The following is a 16,844-nucleotide window of genomic DNA, read 5'->3' on the forward strand; positions in this document are numbered from 1 at the left end:
AGGATTGTTTTATTCTTTTATCCAGTATGGGTATACAATAGTTGTTATGTTCTTACTGCTTCATGCTTAAAAGACAAGCAGGACATGCAGCTAGTAATAACTATTAACCAACCTGCGACTCTTTGAGTTTTTCAGACACAAAGATGATATTTGAAAAATACATATATTCTGTCATGTCAAAAGCAACAAAACCAACCAAATAGAAAGCACAACAAAATAGTAAAATCCAACTATTTAGAAGAACAGAATCTTGCAGCTAATAAAGTATTTGGTTTGAAGCAGCCCAGGCTTTTACCAAACAAAAAGCACTCTGACAAATAGGATGGAAAAAAAATTAAACAAAAAAGGTTTTTGTTATTTAAACTGTTAAGCATGGGTACACTGCAGACTAAACATTTCAGCAGCTCTAATTACACTCCCAAAATAGACATAAAATGTAAAAAACTGGCAAATCAACCTGAAGATTTTCATGCAGCAAACTGGAAGCAACATAAAACAATTGCAACAAAATAATAACTAACATCAATGCATTTGATTTGTACACACAGTATGGAACAGTCATTGAACTGTTTTGAAACATAACAAACGATAGATTGTCAATTTGAGAACTAAGTGTAATGCAAATATACTTTATGTCCGTCCCCCTTTAGGACTGGAGAGCTCCTGCAGCATCCTCTCCACATCCGTGTTCATCTGCATCCAAAAATAGTTAATTTGTATGTGTACATTTTTGTGTTTTCACCCTGCAAAGTGTGGTGCAAACAGAATTTAGTTTGTTAATGTGTCGCAATTGAAAAAGGTAAGGAAACATTGTGTTAAATGCACATGTTTTTTCTTCTACAATACTGTTTGCTGCCCAAAGAAAACCTAAACAGTCTTGGGCAGCCCCTGCATTCAAACACAGTTTTGGATTGAACGTAGTGCTTAACTTAATGCCACCATTTTTTGGATCCCACAAATTAATAAAACCCTTCCTAGCATATTGCTGGTAATCTCAGGCCTTATGCCATACTGGTGTGTTGTTCTTGCAAGTCAAGCTGCTTATCTTATTCTTAACAATCAGAACTTTTTATTGTATTAATTTGCAAATGTAATGTGGTGTAAGAGAGGGGTCGGCAAATTTTTTTGTACCGCGGGCAGTTTTTGATACTGGAATTTTATCGCGGACCGGCCTTTAAAACAACTACAAATATTCAGCACTGAAAACGACTATAGGCCCTAATAGTTTATAATTCCCAGCATACATGGGCAAAATGTTTAAAAGCATTAAATCTGAAAAAGTATATGACCCGGTAACGAACCCCTCGCGGACCGGCGGTTGCCGACCACAGGGGTGAGAGACTGCTTTTAGTAACAACGAAGAATATAACAGAGTTCAAGCATTGTCAAACCCATTTGCATTTCGTATTTAACTCCTAAAATATGAAATAGTAGTTGAACGTTTAAAACGAATTTTTCGTATAAGGACACGACTGTTCCACATCGCAGCGAACAAAAAAGACTTGTTGAACCTACTTCCAAGATAACGCAGCACCTGTAGGCTACCTTTGGTGCGACAAGACAACATGCAAATCAAGGGCGGCTAATTTACATAGGCAGACATTGTGTAAAATGCAAACTACGTTTCCAAGCAAGACATAAACTACTCGACTTCTCCACGCGTGTACCTGTGTGTTAACAGCAGACGATTTATTGGATAAGGATTGGTCCGGAAAGTTTCCAGATATTGAAGCTTCAGAGAATCGAAGCGATGTTTCATTGTGGAACTCAATGTTGATGTTTACTTGATTCACTTCTCCCGATTTTATTGCTGCAAATAGTTCATCTACGTTTCACTAATCATGCAACCGGTGTACAATTATAATTTGTATTATTTTCTCATAACTACGTAATCAATATCGTGAGCATAAAAGACGAGGGAAAATCCATGGTGCCCATGTTAACACGTCGTTCGTGTTGTTAAAGACACTCCCAGGGAATTTTACGCAAGAATAGCAGCGGTTGAATTATAGGCTACATTTTAAAATTGTACACGAATGATGCCGCTTTTCAATTTTTGAAGTGCTTGGCGTGCTACACCAAAGAATCGACCAGTTGTAATTCTAGTTCATTTGTATTGCAGCCTACTTTTCATTATCTAACCCAAAAAATATAACCCTGGATTCGGCAAAAAAGTAGGTTCGATACAGTGTACAGTGAGGACCACTGTTGGAAACATTATGTATGCATGCTGTGACCATGCACCAATTTTCCGGGCAATATATATTCTCTTATTCGAGTAGTGCGCAGTTTGGAAGATACAGTGACCATATCGGTATGATTTTTTACCCAATACATAAAATTTTAACATCTAGCATACCAATACTAATTCTTTACAAGACACATGCAGGACTGCAGGAGGCGTATTGATTTAGGTTCACTTTATATCAGCTAAAATCAAGACATGCGTATGGTATATGCGTTAGAAATTTATTTTCTCATCCAAATCCAACCTTTTAATGCAGCCTCTTTTTTATAGTTTTCCAGCATTTGTTCAACGTCAACCGATTCCACAACCTTGGGAACTGATTTTCGACTTCGGGACACGTTTGTTCCGCTCGACGGCTTAGTTTTCTTTCCGAACGCAACCTTGCTCTTGCGACGCTGAACTTTTTCGACTGGTCGCGGTTCCACGACCGTTTCAACAACTTGCCTGCGAATTCACAGGAGTTATTGTCGTTCTGTTATAAGCTACTTACGCATGCGGGCTATTTAACTATGTACTACATACATTAAGACAGCAACGAAATTTCGTTTAATGCGGTGGTGCTGTCTATATGTAATATGTACAGTCAAAGGTAGAACAAATGTTTTGGCACCAGCCCTTACATTGCGTAGATTTTGACTGTTATCGTACACAAACGTCTTTTCAGACTGATTTCCGAAGTCAAAGATTTGGTAGAGAATTTTTTCGATAATGCTCGGTCGCCCGAACATAATTATATTTGACATATATGTACACAGTCTTGCCGTCCTTGTTGACGCAGCTTGTGCACTCCTGTTGCCAAAAATTTCAGTAAAAGGTCAAAACTTACTGTGGCGTTTTCTCGTCAGGCTCCTTCTTGGTAGAAACAGGCATAATCAAGCCCTGCAGCGCCGCTCGCTTGAGAATGTCTTTCACCGTGGCGGAGTCGGTAGGATCAATCTTTAGTAAAAATCGAATGTTTAACAATTTGTTTTTAAATATCTCACACTGAACCAAATTTTGTGTTGTGTATCTAATTAAGGATCTCAATTTTTTTATTGCACAACATTATGGCATTATTTAAAACTGCGTTGCAAAATACCGTTGTAAATAAATAAACAAATGCGACAAAGATTGTTTGAGATTTTGTTTCTGACAAGAAATCCCTGATTTCTGTCATTTATTTCATCTTGCATAAGTAAATGCAAGATTATGGTTTAAAATGCTAAGTTAAAAAAAACAACCCAAAAGTTTAATGATGGAAATAACGGCTCAAATAGACGACATGCTTTAATTATTTGGGCCGTTATTTTCATCAATAAACTTATGGGTTGGGTTTTTGAACAGATCCGTATATAATGTTCCAAAACCCAACCCGACCAAAGAGAAAAAATCCAACCGCGAAAAATTTCCTCACCTGTCTGGTCAACACAGCGATAAAGCATCCATTCATATCTGGGGACTGCTTCATGCGCAAGAAGTTGTGTTTCAACGATTGAGACTTGTATCCCCGTACGACCGTCACTTCTTTTTCTCCCTCCTTTATGTCGTTGGATGTCAGGGGAAGAGTCGGAGGACACAAGCGGAATGGTTTGGATCCCTCCCCTGTTTCACGCTGCCACTTGATGGCGCTGTTCACAGCTTGTTCGTTTTCGGCGGGATGGACGCTGCGTGTTGTGTACACGACTGCTTGCACGCTAGGCACTGAAAATGTACAACATGTGTGAATATGTACACTTTAGATTTGTCAGAAGGCGGGTCACAAAGTTGTGCTTTACGCAGCCGTCTGTTGCCCAGAAGGTTGTGAGTTCTAATCCGTCCTGACCACTATGCGTTTCGCTGAGAAAAACTTGAACGGAGTTACTTCATACCAAGTGAACCACAAGGGGTTGCAGTAATTATAAGTCATCAACAACAAAAGCTGATTTTAGAGAAATCGCAGTGAAGGCAAAAATATATAATTACACGAAAATTTATGAAGTATCATAAATTAGTACCTACTTAGCACAGTGGGTGCAGACATTTGTCGGACATAACGAATATGGCATAAACTTTCCTAGAGTTGAATTATGTTACGACATACAGTATTTACATTTTACATGATGACATACAAGCCAAAATATATGCATTGAACGAAGTGACTAAGAACCATGGATTCAATAAATATTGCGATCTCATTTGCATTTACAGGAATTTTTAAGCACGCATCACCTTTCAACGCAACCTTCAGAGACTCGACGTGGGATCTGGCTGACTCTGTGGCGTTGTTGTGTCTTTCACCATGGGATAAATCTCTCAGCACTGCATAGTTTTCGCTGTCGCCTTCATTTAGCATAAAATCAATGGGGTTGGCCACAGCAGTCCGTGTGCACTGCGGAGTCACCAAGATGATTTTCACCGCACCAAATCGCGGGTCTCTCTTTGTGTCAACGTTTTCAAATTTCTCGCTGAGCAGCTTCACATCTAGCAACATAACACAAAGCTTTAGCAAAAACAAATTCAATTGTAATCGTTGCCTTGTTGCTTTTTTACGATTTTTTTTTGTATAAATTGTGAAAAAACATTCAATAACAATAATTATGTACAAATGGTACTATCCAGTGATACATCATATGTACTCAATCAGTCTTTTTTGGTTAAAAAATGAACGTTACATTCGACTTTGGTTGCGTCAAATCTTTACTTAAGTCAAGCCTTCATTAAACTTGAGTCACACCAAGGTCTAGTTTAAGTTTAAAAAATATCACTTTCACACAGGTGTTTAAATGATGTTGTGGTATATACTATATACCCCATTAGATGATCTCACTACTTACTTTTAAGGCCCAATTGCTTGAGCAGATGGTTCAACTGCTCACGGTGACTCTCACTTCGGACACCAAATGCAAACACAGTTGGCCTTCTCATCCCTTCATCCGAGCTTTCTTCAGACTCAGTTTCATTTGAGCTAACCGAAGCTCGAAATCGAGTTATGTGACTTCCATACATCAGCTCCTTGGCTTCCATTCGCTTCTTGGTTACACTAAAAAATGATCAAACATTGGACTATCGTTTGCAACTGCAATTAATGGTGAATATGTCACATGTTCCATGGCTCAAAAAGGATAAAAACACTGCTTTATGGACACTTAAATATCCACACAAAATTGTTAAATCCTTTAATTTTAATACATTTCCTATTGCTTAGACTCTTAGAGACAGTTAATTTGTGCATAAATGTTGATAACATTAGCGTACTTGTGAAGATAAACTGCAAGATGGGCAGTAGTTAGACCTGCAAGTACATCTGTGTGGATCAAGTCACATTCATCATCTTCAGTCAGCATTGCAGCAACAGAGCGAGCGGCCAAACTGCTTGTCTTATCCTGCAACAAAAACATTTTACAACATAAATTTTTATCAAAACAGGTTATAAGACAACATGATACAATTTGTATGTAAATAATAATATTGACAAATTGAAAAAAAGGGATTTCATCTCATTCATCTCTGCTTTTTGTGCTTGGTAAGTACACATACAAAGATTTGGGGTTAGTTGTGCCATTACAAGAGGACTACAGAATAACCATTTTATTGACTCTGTGTTATCACAATAGCAGTTTTGTTTTTTCAACAGAGACATCGGTTTTGTGGCAGACTGTGTAGATATGTTGTTACAAATGTTTTTTTTACAAGTGGAAAACAGCACAGATCTTACCAACAGCATGTCTTTACAGCTAAACGATTTTAGTTTTGGTTTATATCTGAGATAAGTGGGTTTGAGGGTCATGACATAGAATACTACAAACCCACAGCCTTTATGATTTTCACTAAGAACCTCAAGATACAAAACATTTTACACCAGTAAGGTAAAATATACACACATTCAACCACTATAAAACTGTTGTTTCGTGTGGTGATCCATTGGTACAATGGAAACCAAGCGAGCACTCATGTTCAACATTGGATTAGAGGGCCAAGGCATTGTGACAACACAAAGGCCAAGTAAACACACCCTACACTAAAACTATTTACACAGTGGTCATAGCCCATTGATTGACGACTTGTACAAGCACTCGTTCATAAGATCTGATTAAACCACATACAACGTTCGTTGCCAAAGTAAACATAAAACTTTTGCGATGAGAAGTACTCATGTACACACATCTTGCAGTATGAAAACAGTTTCTGACTGTTTGTCTCTATCTTGTTACTTGTTTGTTAATATCTTTGACATAATACAAAGTGTTATGGTACCATTGGTAAAACTGATTTTTTTATTGCAATTTCAGTGATAAATTTGTGGTTTTTGAACAAACTTGACAGTTAAAACCCACAAGATACACATCCGGGTTCTTGAGTAAGCAATGTATCATAATTCTTACTTTTTATTCACATGTACACCACAAACATGCACAAGTACTTCTCTGCTTAAAGCATTTATCATTATTTCCATCAACCAGCTTTACAAGTTTCAGGTTAAACATTACTTTGCCAGTATATTATTGCTCTTTCTTCCAACAGAATATTGTAAGAGTATTTCGTGGTGTACAAAGTTATAGTTTTAAAAAAAACTCCACCTGCAGGACAATCATTCCTTTACTGTGAATATCCAGGTGTTTAAGAACTTCTTTTTGGTCTCTGGGAAAAGACAGCACATCCTCGCAGTGTGTGTCTACTTTGTAAAACTTGCCTCGCGGTGGGAGTTCATCAGTCACTTCGACATAGTGGTTGTCTTGAAGTGATTTTAAAACTTGATCAACACTGTAAAACAAATTTTGAGTTTGTTTTAATGTCTGTGCATTTCAACATCAATTGCATTTTCCAACATGTTATTGTTTTCATTCTATGCAAAATAACAAAACAAAGTAATGTCATGATTAAATGTCACCTTGTTTTAGCAGTGTTAACCCAAGAATATTGTGGTAAACTTGAAGCACATTTTTCTTGTTGTCGAACAACTTCTGGTAGTATGTAGTCAATCGATAGAGACTGATTTTTCACCTGCAACATATCAACGCAATTATATACCATACAACCAGGATATGTGTACATACATGCCATAAACTGTGTTAAAACAGGTCATATAATATAGAAGCAACAGATGTGAAGTTGCAAATTTTTCTTGTTTTGGAAGTGGAACGTCCAAGTAATTTAGGGAATTTCTCTCAAACATGAACAATAGAACACTCGAAAACCAGCCACACTTCACGAAAGAATCTTAACACTCTTTTGTGGTGAAACAATTGCCCATCATGTTTACACCACAAGAGTTCTCGAGCAATACTTGAGTATGTGACAGCACTTTCAAACGATTTTTAGCTTGTTGTCGTGTAAACAAGTAAACTGTCGCACTGCTGTTTTTACAATATATTCATTCATACTGAAACATTTTAGATAAATTTTACACGTTTTTTTTTTAATTTTCAAAACACTTTGAAACCAGTGCAAAATTTTTCCATAAATTTTAATTTAGAAATAATTGCCATTATTAAAGTAAATAAACAGTGGACTGAATTATTTTTATTATATTTTTTTGCCAGCTTACTCGGCATCTTGCCAGTGCAGCTGCAAGTCGAATTCGGTTATCCATAATACCGTCCTCAACATCAGTCACATCCTTGATTAACCTTTCACCAACAATTCGACACCTTGGAGCCCATTTACGTTTCAGAAAATCATATAACATCACAACAACAAGAGCTGTTGTATCATCAGCCTGTAAATAATAGCATACATCAATAGAACCAAAAATTACAAATAAAAACAAGTTACGAAGTGTTAACTTACAGTAGGGTGAGCAAAGAAGTGTCCACTGTCAATCAATATTTCTTCCAATAGCTCTTGGTCTGCAAGGAATAACATAATAAGTTACAGAAAAATGTAAAACATATTTAAATTCTATACCCCACTTACATTTCAGAGTCTCGTATGCAAGCTCATACGCTTGTCGCTTAATCTTCTTTGTTTCAAACAATGGTGGGCCTGGGAGGAGTTCCAAAGGAGTGTATTGCACCAAACACTCACCACTGACCTTACGAACTGCCAGACGCTCAAATATCTCAGCAGCCGACACATATACCTGATGTTGGTAGCCATAGTCGGCACCAGAGAGAAAGTCTGGAATACTTCTAGCTCTTCTTTGATACTAAATTTTATTTTTGTATTGTTTGAAAATGTTTATACTGTTACATGTTTTGTTGTCATACTAAACATATACCTCCATTCCTTGCATAGTCATCCACTGTGGCATCTTGCCAAATGGGGTGTTTACAACTGCAGTGTCGCTGTGATGAATTCGTTGCTTGTCAGAGGGCCACAAAACTTTGTTCTTTAAGCTTTCTGCCGAATAGATCAGTGAATTGCTTGATGAGGAAACTCCTGCAAAGAAGTTATGTATTTTTCAAACAAACGTGTGTTGTGAAGTGTAGGTGCATTTAGGTAATTTGTGAAGTCCAAGTCTAATCTTTATATTATGCCTGGCAGCAATAGCTTATATAAAAACATGTGTTGTGGTTCCATTCAGCTTGATTCTTGGTTATGCATTTTCTTCATAAATTACCTAAATGCATCAGTTGAATTTACTTTTCTGGAATGCCTTACAAATGTCCAGTTTAAGCACCACTTAAGTACACTTTGAAACACTTAGTTTGGGTTGAGTGTTTAGGTATTGTCTTATTCTTGAATAAAAGTGTTTGAAAAAGACCAGATAACAACCACTAGTATAGTGCGTGATGCAAGTAGGACGCATTCATTGAGTGATGCTTAGAAAGTGATGTTTACATAATCAAGCAAACAATGGCCAGTTTAAAAACCAAACATAATCGAATCAAAGAAAATCAGCACATTTGACAAAACTTGGTAAAAACTGCATACAATTCGGAAGCCCAAATTTAATTTAGTAGTTTGTGCATTATGCTTACCATCTGTATTGTTTTTACCACTATTCAAAATGGAACTGGATGAAGGATTTCTGTGGGAGTCGACACCACGGTGACTGAAAATACAACAACATTTATTTAGTTTTAGGCACAAAGAAAGCATTTACAAACAAATATATATTTACAATTCCTCAATCAAAAACATTTTACTTACAATAGTTTTAAAAGGTCAGGCATTGTGAAGAACCTCACTAACAACACTTATTTGTACAAAACTTGCTATTTAACTGTATAATCTGTGCAACATGATATTTTCTTGTTTAACTATTTCTAACCGTCTCCCAATGGAGTCGCTACTGCGTCTTTTTGCACTTTTCAACATGCTGATTTCAGTTTGTTTCTATCCTGTTTTATATAAGTTCCCTTCCATGCTCGAGCATCTCAATGTTGTTTTCTCTGTAGAAAATTATTTACCTGATATTGTGCTACCTACAACAACATGTACAATGGTGTTTAAAGACAAGCAACTTAACACTCTAGTGAAGCTACAGTTCTGAAAAACTCTTCATTAAACAAGATCTGACCTGTCCAATTAAGACAATACTGTAGAGAGTTAACAGATTAGTGATCAACAAACCAATTGCTGTGTACACAAAAACCTGATCCCATTAATTGTTCCAATTATACAAAAGTCAATGATCTTGCGTTGGATAGAGTTACTACTGGGAAATCTTTCCACAAACAGGTGTTCACACAGGACGGTTTCATTCATAAACAATAGTCACACTTGTATATAAAAAGATGTCATTACTTTTAATAAACGAGCTCGTTTAACAAAACAACTTTTTTGCAACATATCATAACATCGTTCTATGTTTTTCTTGAACAATCAACATCGTTCTTTTTGAATAAAACATCGAGCTTTCATGAATATGTTTGTTAAATATGCGTGTTTGTAGACACATCGTTAGAATAATAATTAAAACCACAACAATACTAACCTCTTTGTTGATCGGCTCCAGACGTAATATGAACCCCGCTCTGGTACAAGTGCTATTCGCAACAACAGACAGACATCACAATAGTCGAGCTGATGTGACGTCATTCGCGTACATTCTCCTTGGAAACCACCATTATTATTTTTGTGAACAAATCAATTTTAAAAGTACTTAAACATTTTTTGTTTTGTTTAACACTTCAGACACAAAATTTTGGAACATTTCTATTTTTATTTTGCACGTACAAGCATATTTTTTAATTGTATCTGCAGACTTGCAAAATTTAACGTTCTTTGCATTTTTTGGACTTCCCATCATCCGTTTTGGAATTTTGCCGCAATTTCTGTAGTTTCTTTGCATTCCGGTTATTTTTTGTGACAGCTTCAAGCACCTTGATTGGAGTTTTGTAAATTGCCAGGTAAGTTTTTAAGACTTAATAGTTACGTGCTAAAATCGTCTTTGATAATAAAGAGACAAAGTAACTTTTTGTAAATGTGTCTTGTTTATTTGCACAGATTGTTGCTTGCTCATTGCAAAAGTTGCAGAAAGGCATTACATTTTATATTGTACAAGTTGTCGACAAAACAAAGAACGATATAATTACGTTCTGAACCTTCGCAAAGTCGGTAAGTTTTTGGATATTACAGTTATTGTTGCATAAAATTGAAAAAACATACTCTATTAGGTTTTTTTCCTACCTAAAAAACTAAGTGTTGATTGCAATCAATTTTGGGCCAATGGGAGTATGGCAGTTGGCAGACCGGATGATATTTGTGTAAAAATGCAAGTACTGGGCAAATAATTGCAAAAGAAATGCTTGTATTACAGTTTGTCAATTATTGCTAAGGGTTCATGTGCTGTGAACATTGTTTCAATGGTAAGTTGTAAATTTCTAAACTGTGAAAAAAGATTGCATTGGCCGGGAATCGAACCCGGGCCCCCCGCGTGGCAGGCGAGGATTCTACCACTGAACCACCAATGCAAATGTTCCTACACCGGGAATCGAACCCGGGCCGCCTGGGTGAAAGCCAGGAATCCTAACCACTAGACCATGTAGGAGACATTAGCCATGCGCTTAAAACGAGCTTATATTCTCGCTCGAGCAATGCTCTCTAAAATACTTTGCCTTCATTTCGGTACTTAAGTGCCTTCTGATTAGTACTCTATAGCAGGGGTCACCGAACTACGGCCCGCCAGGTAATTTCATTCGGCCCGCAAACATATTTTTGATTTGCCAAATCGTATTGATAACTTTGTAACGTTCAAAAATTAATCTACTCCTTACGAAAGTTTTCCTGTCGCGATATGTAGAATTGATATTACCTATAGTTTCATAGAATTACAGCGCTCAAGATTGATCCAAACTGGTTTGTTACGTCACAAACAAGACTACAAGTGTTAATTGTGCGCAAATAATTGCCTTATTTTGTTACTTGTGACGTAATGTACAAGCATTGCTCGTAAGATGAGACCAACTGTACAATTTATCAGTCGCATTACCAGATTTTACCTTTACCATCTCTTGGCCCCCTATAAAAATCGCCTCGAGGGCTAAGTTTGGAAAGACGGCGCTGTGGCCTGCAAACTATGCGGCCCTCGCGAATCATTATTAAACTTATCCAGCCCGCAGTGAAAAAAGTTTGGTGACCCCTGCTCTATAGTAATTTGCTAACTAGTATACACATTCATGTTTGTCGCAGTTAAATTCGAAATCTCATAGTATATTGTGCTGTTAGATTTATGTGCAGCAGCAAAATGGCCGAAAATTTGTTCGTTTTGTGCATGCTAGTTTTAATTTGAGTGAAAGAAATTCGGCAGACCCCTTCAATATCTTTTTACAACTTTTACTGTTTAACTACAAAGCAAACGATCAAAAACATTTTTTTTTACAAAAACGTTTGCCTACTGTTTTTTTACTACCTTTCAGCTTCTATGGGGAGTTCTTCTTGTGTTAAGCCTACTATTTCGAAAATCAAATTTTAGTACACGATTATGCTTGCAGAAAGTATAAACATCTAAAAAGGTTTTCTGTATTTTGCAAAGTTTCACAACAAACCTCACTTTTGCTGTGGATATTGATGATAAAAAGTTCTTTTGAGCATTTAATGAAATTGTATTGGAGTTTTTCGTGAAGTCAAAACGTACTCTGTCTGAACAAAATTTATTGTCCTATACAGTGCATACAGAATACGGCAAATGTACTGATATGAATTCACATGGATACAAAAAAAACTTTGGTCCACCAATAATAGCACGTTATAATTCGCAGCGTAAACGATAATCGCTTGGATGACATAGACGAGCATGTCGTTTAACAGTTGCATTAAGACGCAAAGTAAATGATTCAAAGTGACAACAGGGGCAAATTGGTAGGTTCGCTGATAAATAAAATTTGTAAGCAAAGCATACTGCTGCGTTGTAAATTACAGTATAAAAACAGATCGCCTTTCTTTTTTATTGAAACTGGTCTTCGTAGACGGTATGAAAATGCAATATGCACGTCATTTGTGTAATTCGTGATGGCGGCTCTACGCACGGCTTGTGTCATTATATGATAATTTGCACGAGTGATTTTATGACGTTCATGTAAGGTGATGTTCCGTGGCAGCGTTTGTAACACTCTGCTTATTCGGAACGTCGGCAGTCGTTGACGTCATCAACGAAAGCTCATCGCTCACAATCGGTTTTACGTCCAAACTACCCGAGTAATTGTGTGGCAGATAGCTGTATGACATTTGTGGTATAGCGCTATCACGCGGTTTGTGCATCTCGTGTAGCGCGTTCGCCTGTGGGGCGTAGTGTTCCTCTTGTTCTGTTGGTGCACAGTGGCCCAACTGGTCGTGTACCAACGGCGGAGAAGAGGCCATTGGCGTATTTGTTTCTTCATCGTCAATGTTGTCCTGTTCTCCTTGCTCTGATTGGTCGCTTTTGTCGGTGTTTTTCTTGTTTGCTTTGCGCTCCTTTGCGCGTCGGTTTTGAAACCAGATTTTTACTTGGCGTTCACTGAGGCACAGTTGCCCGGCAAGTTCAGCTTTTCGGCGTATTGTGATGTAACGACTATAGCGAAACTCCTTTTCGAGTTCTAGTCTCTGGTGGTCGGAGTAGACGACCCTGTATTTGTCCTTCGTACGAGTTTTTCCTGCAAAACAATAAAAACTGGTCATACATTTGTGAATCAAACTGGCCTTTAAGTTCACTTGGTATTGTTGAATTAAAGTCGACGGGTTTACAATACGTTGTAAACGCCATTGTTCGGGCCACATTAGATCGACTTGTGTTCTATTCGGTACGGTGTCAGTGAAACAGCAGGTGAAGCCCACCGTCGTCTTGTCGCCCTTGGTTATGTGATGTCATAAATTAAATATGGCGGCGCCGATACGTCATCGATCGTTCGTCAAGGGTTAGCACAACGAACTACAGCAGTTGTTAGTGGTGCGTTTGCCATTTTCACCACGAACTCGTAAACGCCGTTTTACGATGCCCGCGCCGACCATGGACATAGGTCTAACGAGCAGCGCGCTGATTTTACGACTCGCTTGATCGCTGTCAGCCCGCCCCAGTCCCCCCACCGCCAGTCACGTGGTCCCATTTTACGAGTTTTACTATAATTGAGCGTCTGCGTCTATATTGGAAATCGTCCAAGCAAACCAACAAACGAGATTCAGCCTTTGAAGGTCGTGGGGCTCTTGAATAATGTTAGTGTTTGGGAATTTTAAAATTTTTATTGAGTTTACTCTGCCTGCCTTGACTTTGTGGCTGTTGACACACGTTGTAATTCTGTCACAGGATGTGACTGCTAAAGATAACCAAATGTCAAAATGTCTGTTAGTTGGCACAATTTTCTTTTTTATGTGGCCCATGATTTTTTAATCAGCCTTAAAGATTTTATTCGCCTTCAAATTACAGGCGACACCCGATAAGCACCAAAGTTTTACGTCTTCAAACGAAATTTTGGCATGTGTTATAAACACAACGGTTGTAAACCTTTGAAACGTCTGGAAATAAATTTAACCGAAGACTTTGTTGCGCGTTTCCCAAACACATACATTTAAGTTTTTACGTGCACTTTAAAAAAAAAATTACATCAAATTGAAATTAAGGCAGCGCGAGACAAGACATTTTTTTTTTTCAAAACAGTCGGTGTATAGGTAATGGGTATTCGGTTTAGTTGTCAACATATATTCAAACTGTGTATGATGGCAGTATATTCAGAATTGCACTGTCCAGATGTTATGAGGTCAATCTGAACAACTTTGTTTGTTACTTCTACTTTATCCGTATGCTCATGTCATGAAAAAAAGAAAATGTAATGTATACTTACTTATACCAATATTATCACTGAAAATCTTAACTGTTTTGCATAACCACAATGTGTATGAAATTAGCAGATGTCAAGTACCGCTCGGTACGCCTTTGCTGCGCCGCTGTTAATTGTTTGTAATCCTTCCAGAATGCAAATAGAAAGCGACTAGCGCGACAACGATGAAAGATCCCGCGCCGACAATTAAATGCATGCGCCAATCTTCGGCCCTTGTGTGTAATTGTTTCTTTATTACAGTGACAATTGTGCATAAGATGGATCGTTTATCGTGGTTAAAATCTTGAACGGCAATTCTGTGATTGTTGGCGAACGTTTTTGCCAACGATTTGAACTTGGTTGCACCTGTCACTACATTTTGATTATGGTGAAATATTTAAATAAGGTTTTGCAACGCTGTACCGATGATTACGTTGTAAATCTTTTATCTTTTTTTCCATGCATTTAAAAAAAATACTTACTAGAACGTATCCATAGAAGCGCCTAGACTGTTGCCTGGTACATAAAGACTGATGATCTTATAGTAATTCAAAAACATTCAGTCATTTGCATTTTTTATAAATATGTTTTTTTTTATGATGCTGTTAAAGCGAAGTGCTGTGAAAAAATGAACGACAGTTTGCTAAACCCTCATTTTGTAAAAGTCAGTGTTTTTACGATAACGCCAAGGTCATTTTTTTTCGACTTGGAAGACAGCACCAAACCCAATTATAATTATATAATGGTGGTGTCTTCACAATTACAAACCCAATAAAATTCTCAAACAATAACCACTTTTCCTTTGCGTCTTTCGCGCCTTATAACTGAATTCTCGTTTGTGTTGGTACATTGTGTCAATTCTAGAACATATTGCTTTGTTCCATTTGCCGAGTAAACACTCGATCGTCGGGACCGTGTTCTTGATCACATAAAACATTCTACTTGCTAAAGCATTAGATTATGACGCAGCGCTACCCATTTGTCTTCGCCGGGCTTTGATCAATTTGTTCTTGTCAGAAAACGGCAAATATCTCGCGACGTTGCTCTGCATTTGCTTTGGGTTTGCGTGTTTTCAAAATGGCGGTGTCATTTTTTGCTTTTTATCAGTCGCATTGAACAGTAAAATGTTTAACCCTATCCTGTTTGCGTGCATCGGTATTTTAAATGCCGCATATAGACCTTATTTCATAACGTATTTGTTGAGTTAAAAAAATGCCGCCATTTTTGCTGCATATTTTATAATTTTGTTAAGATTTAAAAAAAATATTGTATCTTTACCTTGTTGCGGTTGGCTGTTCTGATAAGCGTTTTTGTTGATCCATTCGTACGGCCTCCGTTGCTGCACCATAGCTTCATGGGGAATGCTTGATAACTGGGCTCCGGGAATAGTGGCGGGGTTCTGCGGTGTGGTGAAGTACTCGATCCCCGTCGACGTTGAAATAGCGTTTGGGCTTCCATTTCCATTGTTAACGGCATTGGGGGAATGATTCGTTGGAGTGTAGGCGGGGATATGTGCATGTGGGTGAAAAGAGGAGCCCATTTGATCCCAGCCCCCTGGCGCTCCCAACATGGTTTGGAAATTAGTGTTCGAATAAATACCTGCTCCACCCCAATGCGTTTGAGTTGTGGTGATATCATGGCCGCCGGTTTGGGATAGATGGAAGGGGTTGCTGTATTCTTGCCCCAAGTGGGTTCCAGGGTAAGACACTTCCCCAGGGACCCGCAGAGGTTGTGCATACTCTGCATTCGGATAGGTGGGGGCCTGGGTAAGTTTGTTAGGGTAGCCGCTTTGGAAAAATGCCGCCGAAGAAACTGGAGTTGAGTCGGAGTGAAGGTGGCTGTACATGTCGGAATTGGTCGGTGAACCAGTGGTGGGTTTTTGCTGGTCTATCGCATAACATAACATCGTGCGCAGAACAAGAAATGGCCGATGTCGCCGTTCGCTTCAGAAGCACTTGTTAGTCAGATTCAAAATACTCACAATAAAAATTTGCCTACAAAGAAGTTGAAGCGTTAGTAAAACCTCGTTTATTTCTATGTTTAACCACACAAAACTAAAAAAACGGATTACAGAAATACTATTATTCTAACTTATTTTAAAAAAAACGTGTTGACTTTGAGAACAGATCATGCTGGTAGATTTTCAAAGCACTATCCAATACTTGTTTTTGTGCTCACTAACATTTTTAACGGCGGATTTAAGTATTTTTAGTGTCATTTTATGTGCTCGTATATCAATCAGCGCAAATGTGAGTTTTGTCTAACACACCGTTGTTAAGGCTCGAAACAATGGTAACATTGTGCATTGACCGTGAACTTTACAAGCTCGCTTTCTTTGTAGTAGCCGGGCCATTGAACTAAAGTTGTAACATCCTAACGTACAAACATTTGCTTAAAGTGTTGCTCTTAAACTGTGTAGCCCGCATAGTGTTTATTGGCCTGAAATTCTGTTGATTAACACCAAG

The 16,844-nt window shown here is 37.9% G+C and overlaps 2 protein-coding genes and 2 non-coding genes across 6 annotated transcripts; all 4 read right to left on the minus strand.

Annotated features, from left to right (window-relative positions):
* Window positions 1-144: 144 nt before the first annotated feature.
* On the minus strand, window positions 145-10,253 carry LOC145238213 (putative methyltransferase NSUN7). Of its 3 annotated transcripts, none has more exons than XM_080101311.1 (16): window positions 10,086-10,249; window positions 9,127-9,200; window positions 8,424-8,584; window positions 8,120-8,351; window positions 7,994-8,052; window positions 7,752-7,922; window positions 7,095-7,207; window positions 6,784-6,967; window positions 5,462-5,589; window positions 5,041-5,246; window positions 4,436-4,687; window positions 3,642-3,928; window positions 3,075-3,184; window positions 2,493-2,692; window positions 1,668-1,810; window positions 145-693 (listed from the first exon to the last, which is right to left on the minus strand). In XM_080101311.1, the coding sequence occupies exons 1-16, from the start codon at window positions 10,187-10,189 to the stop codon at window positions 631-633; spliced, it is 2,487 nt and encodes an 828-aa protein (XP_079957437.1). In that variant the 5' UTR covers window positions 10,190-10,249; the 3' UTR covers window positions 145-630. The 3 variants fall into 3 exon arrangements, with proteins under 3 accessions (XP_079957437.1, XP_079957438.1, XP_079957439.1); XM_080101312.1 differs by lacking the exon at window positions 10,086-10,249 and adding an exon at window positions 9,299-9,674; XM_080101313.1 differs by lacking the exon at window positions 1,668-1,810 and having other exon boundaries at window positions 10,086-10,253.
* A 740-nt stretch (window positions 10,254-10,993) lies between these two features.
* On the minus strand, window positions 10,994-11,064 carry Trnag-gcc (transfer RNA glycine (anticodon GCC)). Its single transcript has one exon. It is a non-coding gene; the product is annotated as a tRNA-Gly (tRNA).
* A 5-nt stretch (window positions 11,065-11,069) lies between these two features.
* Window positions 11,070-11,141, minus strand: Trnae-uuc (transfer RNA glutamic acid (anticodon UUC)). The gene has a single exon. It is a non-coding gene; the product is annotated as a tRNA-Glu (tRNA).
* A 1,085-nt stretch (window positions 11,142-12,226) lies between these two features.
* LOC145238700 (uncharacterized) lies at window positions 12,227-16,405 on the minus strand. The gene is made up of 2 exons (XM_080101943.1): window positions 15,658-16,405; window positions 12,227-13,221 (listed from the first exon to the last, which is right to left on the minus strand). The coding sequence occupies exons 1-2, from the start codon at window positions 16,283-16,285 to the stop codon at window positions 12,665-12,667; spliced, it is 1,185 nt and encodes a 394-aa protein (XP_079958069.1). The 5' UTR covers window positions 16,286-16,405; the 3' UTR covers window positions 12,227-12,664.
* Window positions 16,406-16,844: the final 439 nt, after the last annotated feature.

This window comes from Phallusia mammillata, chromosome 7 (assembly GCF_965637545.1).
Source record: "Phallusia mammillata chromosome 7, kaPhaMamm4.hap1.1, whole genome shotgun sequence".
NCBI classification, from domain to species: domain Eukaryota; kingdom Metazoa; phylum Chordata; class Ascidiacea; order Phlebobranchia; family Ascidiidae; genus Phallusia; species Phallusia mammillata.

Bases quoted from the DNA above. Each gene is read 5' to 3' on its own strand.
- LOC145238213 (XM_080101311.1), bottom strand. From the start codon at position 10,189: ATGACGTCACATCAGCTCGACTATTGTGATGTCTGTCTGTTGTTGCGA. The intron at 7,208-7,751 runs GTAAGCTGGCAA...GATATGTTGCAG, and splicing joins CTGCACTGGCAAGATGCCGA to GTGAAAAATCAGTCTCTATC. The intron at 3,185-3,641 runs GTGAGGAAATTT...TTTTTACTAAAG, and splicing joins TCGCTGTGTTGACCAGACAG to ATTGATCCTACCGACTCCGC.
- LOC145238700 (XM_080101943.1), bottom strand. From the start codon at position 16,285: ATGTTATGTTATGCGATAGACCAGCAAAAACCCACCACTGGTTCACCG. The intron at 13,222-15,657 runs GTAAAGATACAA...ATTGTTTTGCAG, and splicing joins GAACAGCCAACCGCAACAAG to GAAAAACTCGTACGAAGGAC.